The sequence below is a fragment of the Acomys minous genome (assembly GCF_964271855.1).
Source record: "Acomys minous genome assembly, chromosome: 19".
Classification (NCBI taxonomy): Eukaryota; Metazoa; Chordata; class Mammalia; order Rodentia; family Muridae; genus Acomys; species Acomys minous.
This window is the reverse complement of record NC_140499.1, coordinates 58,675,747-58,694,198: the sequence shown is the minus strand read 5'-3', so window position 1 is coordinate 58,694,198 and position 18,452 is coordinate 58,675,747. Positions and strand designations below refer to the sequence as shown.

The 18,452-nt window shown below is 37.5% G+C and overlaps 1 protein-coding gene across 5 annotated transcripts in view; it reads right to left on the bottom strand.

The window, feature by feature from the left end:
- LRBA (LPS responsive beige-like anchor protein) overlaps positions 1-18,452 on the bottom strand; it is a 539,428-nt gene that overhangs the window by 467,335 nt on the left and 53,641 nt on the right. For all 5 annotated transcript variants that reach the window (XM_084768541.1, XM_084768543.1, XM_084768544.1 and 2 more), the window contains 7 exons: positions 15,955-16,186; positions 15,445-15,545; positions 9,321-9,416; positions 5,062-5,183; positions 4,848-4,974; positions 4,139-4,258; positions 2,572-2,718 (listed from right to left, as the gene is read on the bottom strand). In XM_084768541.1, coding sequence (XP_084624667.1) covers positions 2,572-2,718; positions 4,139-4,258; positions 4,848-4,974; positions 5,062-5,183; positions 9,321-9,416; positions 15,445-15,545; positions 15,955-16,186 — 945 coding nt within the window. The remainder of the gene's footprint in view (positions 1-2,571; positions 2,719-4,138; positions 4,259-4,847; positions 4,975-5,061; positions 5,184-9,320; positions 9,417-15,444; positions 15,546-15,954; positions 16,187-18,452) is intronic.

The following is an 18,452-nucleotide window of genomic DNA, read 5'->3' as shown; positions in this document are numbered from 1 at the left end:
GACCATAGAAATTATGAGAGGAAAAATTAACCTTTTACCTTACTTCCTAAAAAGACAAATTAATTCAAACTGAACCATAAACCAACACAGAAATTTTAAAATAATAAAACTAAGAAAACAAGAAGATATTTCTAATATTGTAGTCAAATACTTATAAGGAAACAAAAAACCAAAAATCTTAAAAACTGTACTTGAAAAGAATCAAATTCCTATGCCAGGTATAGTGGTACACGTGCTTAATCCGGGCTCTTAGGAGGCACAAGGCCAGCCTGGCCCACAGAGTGAGTTCTAGGACAGCCTGGGCTACACAGAGAAACCTTGTGTCAAAATAAAATAAAATAAAATTCCTGTTCACAAGAGAAATTATAAATCATACATCTGAGAAAAAATTATGTTCACAATATTGATAAAACTCTTGAAACACATAAGAAGATAAATCACAGAAAAGAAAATTGGTGTGAAGACACACAACACACACAAATAAATGGCCAATAAGCAACAGAGAGCTCTTTAGTATTTCTCAGGTCAGTAAAAGAACTCAAATTACAACCACAGGAAGTCAGCCATAGTGACAAACATCTATAATCCCTGCACTTGGAAGACAGTTAAGTCAGCGTCATTATAAGTGGTTGTGAGGGGGGCTGGAGAGATGGCTCAGCGGTTAGGAGCACTGACTGCTCTTCCAAAGGACTCAGGTTCAATTCCCAGCAACCCAGCAGCTCACAACTGTCTGTAACTCCAAGATCTGACACCCGTACACAGAAATACATGCAGGCAAAACACCAATGTACATAAAATAAAAAAATTTAAAAAGTAAATAAATGGTTGTGAGCCACCATGTGGTTGCTGGGAATTGAACTCAGGACCTTTGGAAGAGCAGACAGTGCTCTTAACCATGTCTGCAGATCTACTGAGCCAGAAGCCTGCAGCTGATGCTCCAATGTTATAGAGAGTTTTCGGTGACTCTTCAGGCAGTAAACTGTTGCTAACCTGCACTCCCTGCACACTCAGGTAATTAATTTTATTCCTTCTCAAGTCTCTGATGGCGTTGAAGACCAGACAGTTTAGTTTTACAATTAAGATTAGTTAGTTGTTTAGGGGTTAAGATGTTTTTAGGTCTAGATAGATGTTTAAGTTGATAATGATGAGATACGATAGATATTGATTTACATTCAGAATTTTAGACATACCAAGATAGGAAAGATGTTTTCTTCAAGCCTCCAAATACAAATAGCCAAAACACTAGCAAGGTAAAATTTATATAATTCCTGATTGTTCTGTGGTTCTTCTTACTGTAGGTATTTTATTGTATATATGTGTAATAATATAAATGTATATGTAAAAAATTAAAATAAATTCAGTATCTCAAACAAACAAAGGCAGCATCAACTATGTACCAAGTTCAAGCCTGGCTTGGAATACTTGCAACCCTTTCTCAAAAGAAATGAAAGAAAGAGAAGGAAGGTTATAAAAGTTCCTCAATGGGAACAAAGTTCCTACATATATATCCAAACAAAAGGAAATAATCATGTCAAAGAGATTTGTATACTTCTATGATTATAACAGCATTATTCATAATTGCCATGAAGTACAAATAAATGCTCATTAAGAGATAAAAATGAGCTGGGCATAGTAGCACTTGCCTTTAATTCAGAGGTAGGAGGTTCTCTGTGAGACCAAACCCAGCCTGGTCCACACATACACAGAAACACACACACACAAACACACAGGGGTGTGGGGGTAGAGAATAGAATACATATATATATATAATATATTATATATATATATATATATATATATATAGAGAGAGAGAGAGAGAGAGAGAGAGAGAGAGAGAGAGAGAGAGAGAGAGAGAGAAATACTATTTGGCCATTAAAATGAGCTACATTTTGTCAATTTGACAATGTGGATATAACTGGAGGACATATATTGAGTAAAAAGACCCAAGACACAGGCGGATAATTGCTCCATGATCCCCTTCATACTTGAAATCTAAGACTGTCAACCTCTTACAAGCTAAAAGTTCACTGGAGGCTGAGGTGGTGGTGGAGAAAGAATGGTCAGAGGGCGCTGAGTTACACACAGACAAAGGGAAGAAGCTGTGGTGCTTTGTGGTACAGTAGAAGAACTAGAAATAAGAACAATACTGATTTCAAAAAAGCAAGGAAAATGCAGGAACATTTTATCAAGAATAAGAAATGTTTGAGAAGACAGCTATGCTGACCCTGATTTGAACGTATATATGTATTTTAATACTGTGTGGTACCCCCATATGCATAATATGCATAATTTTATGTCACCTTAGAAAAAGATTTGCCTTCATCAAAAGAATTAGAGCATGAAATAAAATTGAAACTTAAGCTAGCACTTTCACAGTTCCTCATACAGGTCAAGCATGCTGCATTTCTCTCAGACTGTGAAGTGCCCTTTGACCCCTGTGACTTCCCTGCCATGCTCCCAGTGCCCTAGCATACATTATCACTACTCAAGGTATAACTCCCTGTGTATGACCCCCTTTCAAGTGAAGCCAAAGGCATTCAACCATTAAGCAGTGGACAGTAAGCTAAGTACCTTGTACCCCAGGCCCAGCTGATAAATGGCAAAAATCTGAGCTGCATTAAGAGCATCACTGAAAAGGTAAACTGCAGTCATCTGACCACAGAACACCCGGTTCGCATCTGCTGTTTCTGATGAGCCCAGGAAGCATTTGTCAAAGGTCTGTAAAAGAAAACAAAGGGTTTTTTTTTTTTCAAGGAAAAAAGTACACCCTGGGAGTCATAGATAATACATATGTAAGATAAAACACCACTTGACCATTAAAGTAAATTAAAAATCTGTCATTTTGACAATATTAAGTATATGAGCCAAGACACAGGCAGATAAATGCACATATATATGTATGTGTCTTTCTAAACTACATCTGACTAGAGTAAAACAATTAATTTAGCACTTCATTCCTTCACATCTGGAGTGGAGATTGGGAATGGCATCTTCAAAAATGGCTAAACACAAGTTTTCTATGTTATAATAAATACAACTTGTTAACAATGAGACAATAAAAAGAGAAGCAGACACGTCGACATGATACTAAGTCAAAACGTTAACATCTCAGCTAAACAGAAAGAATGAGTTTGGTTTTTCATAGTAAAAAGGTCGATGTGCCTCATTTACAAACTCTTAGAGACTTAGGAAGCTTGTCCTGTTCATCATCACAGTTTTCTGAGATTGAGTGCCTCACACCTACTCTCAGGTGGAAAGTGAGTGCGGTCACAGAGTTACTATGTAAGTAACAGAACTGAGCTTCAGTACTGTGTGTGACAGGACACCAGGAGCTCTCAGGGCTAACATTATCAACATGGATGTAAGTATAAAACACAGTATGACAGATAGGAATGGTGGAGGAGTGTGACAGTTTGACGCCATTTTCCTTAGTGGGTCTTTTTTTTTTTTTTAAGGTTTCTGTAAAAAGAATGTATGGAAGAATCTCTGAATTCTGAAAACATAAATAAAATTGGTATCAATTGCTGCTTTAAAGAATATGCAAAGTGTATGGGCACGCATCTTCTAACTTATTTATAAAATAATCTTTATCTCTACCCAGAAAAATACCTTAGCTGATAAATCAACAAGTTCTATCAAAATATTAACATACTAGCCAAATTATGACTATAAAAATATATTATGGCATTTCAAAATGAATACTCAGATTTTAAAATATTCTTGTTTACAAACGTCATCCTTTTAAAATGATAGTTTTTCACAGTGTACCGATTAGTTTTGTTAACCTGACACAAGCTAGAGACATATGAAGGACATCGGCAGGTGAGGAAATATCCTCATCAGACTCGCCTGTAGGCAAGCCTGAGGGGCATTTTTCTTCTGATGACCGACATGGGAGGGTCCAGCCCGCGGTGGGCAGTGACGCCTCAGAGCCGGTGGTCCTGGATTCTATAAGCAAGCAAGCTAAGCAAGATGGAAGGATCAAGCTAGTAAGCAGCACCCCACCACGGTCTCTGCATCAGCTCCTGCCCTGCCTTCTTCTGGAAGTAGAAGCCAAACAAATTCTCCCCTCCCCAAGCTGCTGTTGGTCGTGGTGCTTTATCACAGCAATGGCGGCAACATTTTAGAAACTACTTACGTCACTGGTGTTGACAAACCATGTTATCTCTCCATAGGAAGCAAGCTCGCCGTTCACGTAACACCGAAGCTCGCTGTTCTTCCATCGGTTGTAAATGTGCACTATAGTCACCATGTACCACTGAGTAAGCGAAAATAATGACTCTTAGTAATACGACCACATTGATAATAACTAAACTGTGGAAGATTTCAATTAAAGTTAAAAACAAAATTTGAGTACTAGCCCAACATTCAAGTCTACAACAGTATTTATCAGGAAAAGTCTCAGCAGATTGATCTTAATCAGTAGATAATTTTTCCAATGTAATATTATAAAAAGTTTAAAACATATCACCAAAAAGTTAAATATCTAGCACAAGTATTTTCTTTAAATTTTCAATATTTTCCCATACTTACCTTAGTGCATCTGCTACCTACCTTCTACACATGTTATTGGTGACTCTCTACTAATAATCTCTCACTTGTAGGGTATAAAAGAAGACAGTACTAAAGTAACTATCATATTCTTTTCTCCTGGTACGTCTCATAAATCTTACAAATTACTAAACAATCAGCCATTTTATGACCCAAACCACAGAAGTGAATGTCTGCCACATAACTTGAACATACTTTCTGAAAAAGCTTCAACAGCTGTAAACCCACACACACTTAGCACAGGGCTCTGCCGGCTGCGCAGCTTCTCAGAGGAGCCGACTGGGAAGAGCACATACCTTCTGTGGCTTGAAGTCAAACTTGACGCAGTGCTGAAAGCCTTTTCCTTTGGACTTTATTGAGGTGATAATCAAACAGCCTCCAACAAAGTGAGCAGAATAGCCAAGACCTTTGCTGGTTCTGAAACTATGAAGAGCAGGTTTTCATTTTAACTCTAAGTAGTGTCATCTTCAAAATAAGGTATCAGCACTAATCAATTCTAGAAATACATACCAATACAAATATGGTTTATCCTTGTCAACATTAATATTATTTACAGGATCCATCCTAAGCCAGGTGTGAAATGTGAAGCCATTCTGGTAAGGCCATCTGGCTATAGGAGGTAATGCAATAGCCTAAAGGAAAGAGATGTAGTTACTAACTTGCAAGAAAAACTGTATTATTGAACTCATAAAAATGAGACTTTACAATGCTGTGTGTTTCTGCTGTGTCATATTACTTTTAGATATTAAAAAAAAATCACAAAGCAGACTTTATCTGGAAGAAAACTTTTAGTCGCTATTGACTTTTCCCAAGTAAGAATTAGTAAATATTAATTAATTAAATGAAACTGAGATTCAGTGTTAGCCTGCTGAGACCAAACTCATGTCTACTTCTTTTTTTACTACAGACATAGCCAGAAAGATTCTAGTCTGAAGCAATAGTACTGAGAGCAAACATGAAATCTGACAAAAAAAATAAAATAAAAACTAAAAACATAGAAAGAAGTTAAAGGACTTAGTACGTGTTGTTTCTATAAACCACAAATATAAAACTAAACAAAAGTATTGCATACATTTTTCAAAATGGTAGTCATAAATCATTTTATACGAGGCTTTACCACTTAGTCTGAACTTTTTTAATATACTATTACATGGGTACGGCGTCACACGCCTTTAATCCCAGCTCCTGAAAGGCACAGGGGGTAGATCTCCAGAACATCAAGGCCAACCTGGTCTACATAGCAAGTAATAAATCAGTCAAGGCTACAGAAGGAAACCCTATCTCAAATAAACTAACCAGTGTGTGTGTGTGTGTGTGTGTGTGTGTGTGTGTGTGTGTGTGTGTGTGTATGAGAGAGAGAGAGAGAGAGAGAGAGAGATTGATTTATTTGTAATATTATATGAGAGGGCTTCTAAAAAGCAACACAGTCTTTAAAAGTTAAAAACAAAGCTGGAAAGCACACTACCAGATTCAAAACCCATGAAAAGACATAATAATGAACATGTTATACTGGCATACAGGTACTGGCATATAGACACTGGCATATAGACAAGGTCTTTATTGCGTCAGACAATACATTCACCATTATGCCAACCAAAACATAAGTGTTTAAAAAAAATGTTCGACTTCAATGAAATGTAAACCAAGCTTAGAAAGACACCTTTTAAAATTTTAAAAGACATGATGTAAGAATGAGAGGGAATATTTGCCAAACTGATTATCTAATAAAGGATTCTTATCCAAAACATATAAGAATTCTTATAAAAGAATAAAAAGACAATTTGCAAGGCTGATTGTAGAGATGCACACTTTTAATTGCAGCCCTGGGGAGGCAGAGACAGGCAGATCTTTATGAGTTGAGTCTGAGCTAGTCTACATGGCAAGTCCCAACCCAACAAAAGCTACAGAGGATGACCCTGTCTTACGTGTGTGTGTGTGTGTGTGTGTGTGTGTGTGTGTGTGTGTGTGTGTGTGTGCACACGCTCACAAAAAACTGAGTACGTCTGTCTCTAGAGCAGATACATTAATGGCCAATAAAAATATGGAAAGAAGCTCAATCTTGCTAGTCATCAGGAAGTTGTAAACCAAAAATCACCATGGCAGGGATGGAGGTATATAGTTCAGGGGACCCGCACTCAACTAGAACACACAAAGCCCTCAGCCGGTGCACGGGGGCTGAGAGGGTGGGGGGAGTGGGGGGGGGGAGACACAGGGGAGACGGGGACGCAACAAAACAAAACAAAACAAAAGGAATCCCCTAGTTTAACATTAATTAACATCAACAAGGGAAAAAACTGTTCATGAGACTCTGGAACACTCACAGAGTTCCTCAGAATACTAATCATAGATCGGAAAAAACAGAAAACCCCAATTCTAGGTTTATACTCAGTACAAATGAAAACGTGCATCTATATAATAAGCTGTACACAGAAGCCCTGAGTAGCATTAGTCTTCAGAGTCCAAAAGTTACAAAATCAAAACATCCATTAAATGAAGAACAATTAAATGTGACTGTATTTACAGTGTATTTACTGTAAATACAGTAAACTATAAAAATCCATAAGAAGAAGTAATGTAGTGGTGATACAAGCTATGAGATGGGTGGATCTTGAGAATATTATGCTAAGGGAAAAAAATCCAACCCCATAGACCACATGTTGTATGATAACCAAGTATCATGGTTCAAAATTGACAAAATCAGAGAAGCAATAAAGTAAACTGGTACCAAGTGTAAGAGATTGATGAAAATGTTCTGAAATAGATTGTGATAGTTTCACAACTTAATGCTTTATGTTGTATATGTAAAAGAGTTCATTATAAGATAGATGAATACGATCTCAACTTTTTTTAAAAAATCATATTATATACTAAAAGCCTTTGTTTTTTTTTTGTTTCTGTCATTACTATAAATTATATAAACATTGTGTACACATGATATATAGACACATATTCTTTCATATGTATTAAATATGCCACAAAACATGAGCAGCATTATAGAGACATGTTTATGTAATAACACTTGCAGGACTAGAAGCAGCTGACCTTACATGAAGAGTGCATTGAAGTAAACCCACTACATTTTCAATGAATGCCTAGGGTATCTTTTGCCTAGAAACTTTACAGCTTCCTTTTGCAGCTATCTTTGAAGAAAAGAGTTACTAGATTATTTTAATTTATTTATTTAAACACCTAATATCTTAAAATTTCAAAAGCTCTTCAGTTGAAACTGCCCCACTTTCAAGATAAATGCAAGTAGCAGAATGAACAGATTTCAACCTCAGGGAACTATAAACAATGAGTCTTAATATCATGCACTAAGAATGGTTAATCTTACGAAAACACTTCTGCATGTCAGAGGTTAACAATAAGCTCAATGGCAAGAAACTAAATTTATCCGAGAGCTTAAAAAAAAATGATTCTTAGGAAAAAAGCAAAAGTTGTAAAAGAAAGTTATATATCCTCTACTTAATATTTTAATTTTTCATATGAGCTGGGTGATATGAAACATGCCTACAAATTCAGACACTTAGAATCTAAGGTAGTAAGACTCTAAATAGGATGCTAGCTTAAGCAACACAGTAAGACGAAAGCAAAACAAAATAAGAAAACTCCAAAAAGCAAATCAAATATCACAAAAGCATTTAGCCCAGACTGTCTTCAAGTTCCCTATGTAGCTGAAGATGATCTTGACCCAGTGACCTTCTGCCTCCACCTCTAGAATGTTGGAATTGTAGGCATGAATCAACACACTGCAAATGTCCTTCTGAAGTATATTCTTATCTTTAAGCAGATAGTGCCTAACTATACAGAAAAAAATGCAACATTTTTTAATTAGCAAAGTAATAAACAAATGAAAGACTAGCTCAGAAAAAGAAACAATTGAAGACCCTCTAAAAAGTAATTTATTATAGACTAATATAATAATGAATTGCTTAAAGATTCCACAAATAACGTATCTAGAGTATATATGTGCACTTTAGCACTTTGAGATATTATAAATATCACTACCACACATATTGTTCTTATTTATGAAATAGTAATAGAATAGATAAAAGGACTAAGGATATAGCTCAGTGATAGTGTGTCTGCTTATTATGTCCAGCTATAGTGGTATGCACCAGTAATCCCAACATTCAAGAGGCAAGGATTACTCAACAGGCAGTAAGAGCTCTAGTTTAAGGCCACCCTGGGCTACACTGGCAGTCTGATATTAGCCTGAAGCAGTATAGCAAGACTCTATCTCAAAAAATGTGCGTATTTAGACTGAACAACCAACCAAAGAGCATGCACGGGCTGGACCTAGACCCCCTACACGTATGTGGCAGTTGTGCAGTGTGGTCTACATATGGGTCCCCTAACAACTGCAGCAGGGGTGGTCTCTGAATCTCTTGCCTGCCTCTGGACCCCTTTCCTCTAGCTGGGCTGCCTTGTCAAGCCCCAGTGGGAGAGGATACACTTAGTCCCGCTGTGAATTGAGGTGCCAGACTGGGTTGGTACCCATGGCGGGAGGGGGGGGGGGGGCATAAGTACAGATGAAAGGAAGGCTGTTACTCCTTTACTGAAGCAAGCTTTGAGTGGGCAGTGCTCTCTAATGCTTTAAGCATCCATTTCTCTGTCTCTCAAACAGCTAGGAGAAAACTGTTCTAAGGATTAAGTAAACTACGCAGAAAAGCTTCTGCCAAACACAATGTCTTGTGATTACAGGGCTGCACTTCCAAGAAGCAAGGGAAAACAGGATCGAAGTGTTCGCTTCATGCGTGTTTACTTACTGCAGCACTCTTCCCTGGGAAGTTGAAAAAGGCGTCGGGACCGTACTTCTGAGGCATATGCTTTAACACAGACAACAACTTCCCAGCATGCGGAGGCTACAAAATAATGGTTTATTAATCATCCTATTCTCCATAAAACAAAACATATTTAATAAGAGTCATGCTTCAACATATGTAAAAATAACTGAATAATACTATGGCATAAAAGGTATATATAGGAACAAACAATGCTATTTTCAAATATCTTCACAATATAATGAATTCTATGACTATTTTTCTGTAATATTACACATTGGTTGTTCAGTAAATATAAACTGATATTATTTTACACCTCAAGTACTTCAATTATTGAACTTTAAAACTTACAAACTGCCCCAACTCCTCTATACCTCTTAATGTAACAAATACTAAATAATACATACTTATATTCCAATGCCAAAGGTATTTTTCAAAAGTCGTAATGTGCTGGGTGCAGTGGTACACACCTGTAATCCCAGCACTTGGGGATACAGAGGCAGGCAGATCTCAGAGAGTTTGAGGCCAGCCTAGTCTACAAAATGAGTCCAGGACACCAAGGCTACACAGAGAACCCCTGTCTCAAAAGGGGAAAAAAAGAAAAGAAAAAAGAAAAAACAACAACAACAAAAACAAGAACACCAAAACACAAAACTAAAATAAAAAGGCATAATAATTTAACGTCATGACCAACCTAAGTGGTGGTTCTGTTATTTTCCTGATTTTATAGCAGTGAACTAAGAGGCAGAGAAGCACATTTCAGGTCGTACAGTAACTGATGGGGTCAGAATCAGAGCTCAGTGTAGCTCTAAAGGCCATGATGCCCTGACTCTCCTCCCTTTAAAGTGGCCTCCCACGTCGGATCTGTATCCAACTTCATTTTGCGTGTCCTTGCCTCCCAGATTCTACCCACAATGCCCTCTCATAGAAGTCTTTCCTCAGCACTGCCTGAGTACAAGCTATTCCTTTTGTTTAAAATGTGCTCCCAAAGCCTCCCTCACTCTACTGCAAACCAAGGAAATTCTTCATACCCTTCAAAGCTCATCTTAATGTCCACTTCCTCAGGACTGTCCTCCCTGAACTCAAAGAAGTGATTAAATTTCCCTAGCATATTTCATTCTACAATATGCCTCAAATGCACAGCATATATAAGGGTATATTATATTTGTTTTAATGTTTCTTTGTCCCACAAAAAAACCTAGTACATGAAACAATCAAGAACTAAAATGAAAATCTCATTAATATTTATAAGAAAAGCCAGGGGCAATCAGATACACATTACCATCTTAATCAGTCTATAAGGAAATACAGTAAAAATATAGGACACTCATTCTTCTTTATTATGGGCTGAAAACAGGGTCAAACCATGGGTGGAATCATTAGTTTGTGCCCATCTTATTTTGTTTACTATTCTAAGTTATTATTACTATGTGAAAGTTTAGTAGCCTTTTATCTTACTAGTAAATGAAAAACTTCAATTTAAGAAATAATTTTGATCAACCATAGAAAAATATGCTTAATAACAAGTAAACTACAATCACACTCATTTTTAAATATATTTCAAAGAAAAAGTAACAAAAAATAAGTGCAACAGCAAATATAATTAGAATATTGTAACATTTCTATCTACAAAAAGCATTCCTCCAAATTCCTTTTCCTGTCAACAAATCAACAACAAAACATAAGATAATCCCTCCCACAGACACTATTATAGGAACACTACACTGAAAAGCCTTTAAGAAAAAACATTTGTCATATGTCAAGAATCATTACAAATAACCACGCTCATTGATGCATGTATTCCACATGTAAAAACAATATATTTGTCTGTAGGATTAGAAACAGGGGTTTTTCACTCTACTACTATCAAAGTTAAAGGTAGAAGAAGCTGGCATGTATAACTGTAAAGACTTGGTGGCTTATTATTCTGCCTTTACCTTCTGAGCCTACTCTGACTGTCCTCCTTACCATAACCAGTTATATTACCGTGTCTAATATTTGTGTTACGTAGTCTGTCAAAAATGTTTCTGTGGGCCTATAAGAGGGCACGGCAGTTAAAGGTGCCTGCTGCCAAAACTGTCAACCAGGGTTCAATCCCCAGAACCCAGACAGTGGCAGGAGAGAGCCAGCTCTGGCAGGTTGTCCTCTGACTACTAAATATCATAAAAATGCATGTGTGCATGCACATACACATACATACACAAACAAAATATAGTATATTTTTCTTAGCTCTTAAATTACTTTATATAACGTAATCATTCAGCTGAAAGATTACCCTCTTACTATTGTTTTGAATTTATGTATCTTTTCCATACAATGTATTCTGACGGTGCTGCACCTCACCCAGCCTCTCCCTTGCCCTTCCGACCTCCCTAGCAACCTAACTTCATGCGTTCTCATTCCTCCACTTAATAACAAAAGTCAAGAGAATGAAACATAAAATGAAAACCAAAGCAAATAAACAAAAACAGTAAGACAAAAAAAAAAGGAAAAAACAAAAGAAAAATCACAAACATACGTTCATACGCTCATAAATTAAAAAAAAAAAATCCCATACGCATCTCATTTTGAGCCAGCCAACTACTCTTGAGTATGGGGCCTGCCCTGGAATGGGGTTGATATATGCAGTGAGACTCCACTGGAGGAACTGATTTACCCTTTCCCGACAGGTAGGTATTAATGTCAAATACCTTCTTAGGTAGGGGAGGGACTTTGCACCCACCTCCTCTTTCCAATCCTGTGCAGTGGTTTTTATCTGCTAGACAATATTTGAGTCCAGATAATAGAAGGTAACAGAGGATAAATATGATCAAAACAATTATATACACATATGGAATTGTTAAAGAATTAAAAAATACATTTAAAATAATCTATTCTGAGTATCCTGTGTATTTTACCCAGCCACTGTCCTTGAGATAAACATACATGCTGACAATCACTGCTGGCAGAGTTAGGGTTCTAGGGGGAGCTGGAGGAATGTAGTGGGGGTAAATAGGACCAAAAATGCCTTGTGTAGACACCTACAAAAATTTCAGAGAACTGACATATTTTTTAAACAACAATGTTCAGATGAGTATCTTCATGTGCATCTCCTTGTGGAACTATGTCTAGGCACTTGGGAAAGAACTATGAATTCACTGGCTACAGGTACATTTTATGTGGCTCGGGAGCACTAGATTTCTCTGCGCTTTGACCCCAACGGTGCTCAGTCCAATGAAAACCACACAAGGCTTATTAACTACAGTTATCCAATTCCGCTTGTCACCATATTTCGTATCCATAATACTATCTATAGATAAAAGGTGATATATCAATATTCTTTTATGTGAATATCTCCATTAATTATTGACTTCACATAACTTCCATGTCTATAAGTATCTGTCCATAACCCCTACAATTTTCATTACTTTTTATAAGAATACTTTATTATATAATGTATTAATTACATATTCTGAATAAGTTACCTAAACATAAATCAAAACAAAACCAAACAGTACACTACCACTTCCTGACATAGCATAAATAAGACCTATACTTACAAACAGCACCACAAACAAGAAGAAAGCGATACAAATGCATGCAACAGAAATCATTTTGGGACATGGAGAAAGGCAGGTTATTAAGAATGTGCCGTATCAGAAATGAAAAGGAACTAAAAGGCCTTTCTGAAGTCAAGTCATCGCTGCACAGGGAGGAACCCAAACAGCACATGGAGGATGATGGAGATGCAGAGAGAGACCTGAGTAGGGGTCTCAGAAGTTAACCTACAGGGTGCTCGATGAAGGAGCTGCACAGGGGAAAAGCTCCAGAAACCTGACTCAGTAACAAAGTTACAGTTCACAGGAGGTGAGGTCAAGACACTGACTGCTCCAAGTCAAAAAAAGAATCCTGACTTATAGAGATACAGCGAACTACAAGTCCCTTTGTGCTTCGTGTACCAGGCAGGGACCTCGGAGGAGCCAGGCCTCAGTAATAAGGAGAGCCAGCCCTAGGGTAACAAGTCTATCTAAATCAGAATGGGGAAAGATGTAAAACTTGTCTTAAAAAACAAAGACCATCCTGAAGAAAGTCATACATGGCTCCACAAACAGTATAAGAATCTTTTTTTAAAAAACAAAACAAAACATGACAACATACAACTCACTGTATCTAACTATATCATAAAAGGTAACCTATAGCCAGGAAGAAACATCAGTAGATTAAATACTGTTATAGAAAATGGTAAAATTACAGAGCCATACAGATTAGTATGGTATTGGTATTATCATCAGCGTCATCACTGTGATTATTAACATTGTCAGGAACTGAAAGGGAAATGTGAAGTAAAAGAATTCTTAAGTGGAAGAAGGCTGAAGAGACCACTTAGTGAGCACAGTGTGTGGAGCACAGCATGAAGACTCGGGTTCAGTCCCCGGGATCCGTATTTTAAAGGCAATGTGCACAGCCAGACATGGTAGCACACACCAGGCAGATATCTGTGAGTCTGAGGCTAGCCTAGTCTACATAGTGTGTTTTGGGCTAGCTACAATAAGATCCTGTCTTGGGGGAAAAAAAAAGAGTGAGCAAGGTGTGGTTAGCTATGCTTATAATGCCAGCACTGGGAAAGAGGAGACAAACAGATCCCATGGCTGACTGGCAGCCAACCTGGCCTACTGGGCACTGTTCCAGGAAAATAAGAGGTCTTTATGTGGTAACAAGGTGGACACCGTCTGAGGAATAACATCCAGGCTGTCCTGTGGCCTCCACAGGCACAAGCACACACATACAAACACATACAAACAACACCACCCCAAGAAAGGGTAAAAAGTTAAGTTCAGGCTAAAGCATTAAGACCTATGTAAAACAAGACTCAAAATGAAAAGAGAATGGAAGGAAGGAAAGTGGCCAATTCTCAGAGATCTATGGGACAGTATCAAGAGATCTAACTTGGGCTCTACCAGTGTACCAATGGAGCTAAGTGAAAAGGGACCCCTTGTGAGGCTGTAAGTCTTACACAATCCCAAGTAAAGACAATGAGAGAAAAAATCTTTTTAAAAAAATTTTAATTTAATAAAAACTAGAGTTACCTCAAGTTTGGTGCCCCAGACAAAGGGGAAATGAAGAATAAAAGGAAGTAAGATTTAAAGAAATGACAAATTTTTTCAAAATGATGAAAATTACAAAGTCACAAACGGGAAGAATTAATAACCTAATCTACACAAGACTATAACTAACGTCAGTTATCATCAGAATAAAACTTTGGAAAGCACCAGAGAGCAAGAGTTTGCAACATATAAAATAAAGAATATAAATTTTAGCATGACAAATTATAAGGCACAAATATAGATTAAATTTAATAGACCTAAAAATTATAAGGCAGCTGGCTGAACTAAAGACAATGTTCTCTAAAAGTCACTAATGACTAGAAACAAAAATGGAGCAAAAATTTACTAGTATTCCTCTAAAACACAGCTAAGTAAAAAAAAGCAGAGAGAAATGATTTTGATAAGGTACCTGGGATTCAGAACAAGTTCACCACCACTTCCTACGAAAGGCCACCCACCTGCACCTGAGGAGCATGGCTCTAACCTGCAAGGACCCTGCACCTCAGGAGCATGGCTCTAACCTGTGAAGACCCTGAACCTGAGGAGCATGGCTCTAACCTGCAAGGACCCTGCACCTCAGGAGCATGGCTCTAACCTGTGAAGACTCTGCACCTCAGGAGCATGGCTCTAACCTGCAAGGACCCTGCACCTCAGGAGCATGGCTCTAACTTGCAAAGACCCTGCTCCCTGATGTGCTGTTCAACTGAAGGGCCATTACCACTCAGAACAGGACATTGGGTGCAACTTAACACATTAAAACGCCAATAAATAATAGATATATAGTTTTAAAACACCAATTTAACAAGAATCACATTAGTAGCCTACCTAGGACACACAAAACAAAGGTAGCCATGCACACAAAGATGCTATTTTGATTATTCTCTTCCCCTCAATTTGACAAGTACCACATGTGGAATAACATCTATCACTTTAAAAGTTACTAATGTGCTTGGGAGGGGCACTTTCAAATACCAGAGCATTTAGGGCTTGTGATATTTTATTTTCACTTTTTTTTTTTTTTTTACCCATTGTCCTTTATCTCCTTGAAGTTTACTGAAGAAGAGCTTTAGTTCTTTAACTGTCAAATTATAGCTGGCCAGTACTCCCAACATGTCAACGAGAAGATCTGAGAAAAAGCAAACAAACAATGAAATAGGTGAGCCATTAATATTTCCAGAGATAAAGAATTAAAATACATGTGCTCATTTACAAGTCTGGACACAGGAGGTACAGATGCAGGCTATGGGGCTGGAGAGACAGCTCGGTAGTTAAGAGAACCCGAGTTAAACTCCAGCTCCAAGAGTGTCCACACCTCTTCCTCTGTAGGCATTACACTCTCTCACACACACACACACACACACAGACACACACACACACACACACACACATATACACACACTTAAAAATAAAAACATTGCATGCTACATAACCAAAGCATTTGTTTTTATAAGAAGTATTGCTAAAAGCGATTTTAAAAATACAATATTTAAGAATCAAACTATTTCCTTACACACATCTCTACAGAAAAGTTATACCTGCAATCATGCTGTCAACTTTCTCAATTTTCCCGAGCACTTTTTCCACGAGGCCTACTTCTGTGCAGACTTGAAGGTTTCGTATGCTCTTCTTCAGAATGGCTGTAAACATGCTCCAGACTTCTGCTTGGCAAGTAATGTCACACTTTTCCAGTAACTCCACCATGCAGACGATGCTCTCACCTTCTTGGATAATGAAGTTCATCTCCAGATCAAACTGGCCTCCTACCAGCTTCCAAGGGAAGACAAGCAAACACATATTTTAAGATATGATTCTACATCTATTATCACTTGCTCCTAAACTTCAAATTAGCAATGACCACCCATCTGCACCACTCCCTACCCTCCAACAACAAAATGTTCAGTATTTTTTAAATCTTCAAAAAATAAATCCTCTGAAGAAATCTTCAAATCTAGATGGCACAAAGTAGCTTAAAAGACTTAGAATATAAAAAATATATATATTTTCAAAATAACAAATATAGAGTAATTTAAGTAAGCCACCACCAGCTGCATGAAATGATAGGAAAGGGTTTTTATAAGCTTGCGAGCTAAAAGCTTTTCTAAGCTCTTCAGGCCAGATGCCCACAATCCCGGTGCTTGAGATGTGGCAAGAAGATCAAGAGTTCAAGATCAGGATTGGAGACGGCTCCGAAGTTAACAGCACTTTATGCTATCACACAGGATCTGGGCTGGGACCCCAGCATTCATAGGACAGCTTACACATGACCATCCGTAACGCCAATTCCAAGCAACCTCCTTCTGGCCTCTGAGGCCACCAGGCACACATATAGGACACCTACATACATGCAGGCAAAACACTCATGCACATAAAATAAAAATGAACTAATTTTTTTTAAAGGAAAAAATAAAAGGCCAGGCAGGGTGGCATGGTGGTACACCCCTTTCCCAGCACTCCAGAAGGCAGAGGCTGGCATATCTCTGAGTTTGAGACCAGTCTGTCCACTTAGCAAACCCAGGCCAGGACTCCATATAGTGAAACCTTATCTTAAAATGAGTGAGAGAGAGACAGAGAGACAGAGAGAGAGACAGAGAGAGAGAGAGAGACAGGCAGGCAGGCAGGCAGACAGACAGGCAGACAGACAGACAGACGGATAGACGGATAGACAGACAGACAGACAGAGAGAGACAGAGACAGAGAGCGCATGCATTAAGATGATTCACTGCTGAATAGTGAATCCAAGGCCAGCTTGAGGAAGGAAGACAACTTCAGCAACATAGTAGGAAGAAAACAGGAAAAAAGATTTTGTTAGGATTTCTGGACTTCCCAAATTTAATTAAAATAAATTAAAATTCTGAACAGGATCTACAGTTCAGTAATACAGTGCTCACCTAGCATGTATTAGACTCTGGTCTTAATCTTAAGTAATTAGGGTGGGGGTTGTGACTTAAGTGCATAAGCAAAAATGTCATAAAATCAAAATATAATTACACATTAGAGAAAAACACTCATAATTCATGTGGTAAATATAAACAACTTCCTAAAAGAAAATTTTAAAAAGTAAAGTTTGGGACAAAATAATGAATGTAATAACTACAAATGACACTACAACATATGAATAAAGCCACAATTTTATTCACAAAATCAATGTTAAAAACAAAATAAAATTGTATTTCCATGTTATAAACTTTCCAGATCATTAATAATGTACATAATAAAATGTACTATGGATTTGGGGACACAAGTGTTCTCATATAAGGATGCTGTTGAGGAAACAGATACAGTATCTGTCGAAGTACACACAGAGAATGTAAAACTGAAGAGTAACTTCTTTGATCATAAGAGTAACTTTTGGTCAGAAAGTACTATAAAGTCTCAGAAAGGCAGCAAATGAACGATAAATCTCCACGGCCATAAAACACCAATAACCCTATACAATGTTATACATAATAACACACTATCCTACAGTCACTGCTCCATGTGAGGAATGCATGAAGAGAAAAGGTTTTGTGAGAATCATTTAGACACAGCAGTAAGGAAGACAACTTCAGCAACATAGTAGGAAGGAGCTGAAAGTTCTCAACTGAGTACAGAAAGACACTGCCTCAAACGCACTCAAACATGTGGACAAATCAACCAACATAAAGAAGCAACTTACTGCAAAAGTAAATAAATAAAATAGTAAGAGAGAGAGAATTCTAATACTGTGAAATTTTCTTCAATATTTATATGTCTTCTGGGTATAACTAAATAGGACCAAAACCTCATTGCAGCTAACTTGGGAGACCTGACCTTCACCTTTATATTGCGTACACCCATCTTTCACTCTGATCTGTATATATTTCCATCGGCAACTACCCTTCCAGGAAGCTATAGAATTAATTTGGAAAGCAATTTCCAAAAAGGCCCCAAATATTTCACCAGCTTCTAAATTGAGCTTATAGTGTGAAAGCAATATGCAGACAGGTGTTTTAAATATTTTTCCATTGCATTAAATATTAGAAGATACGCCTTTCAAGGAGGAAATTGATGACTG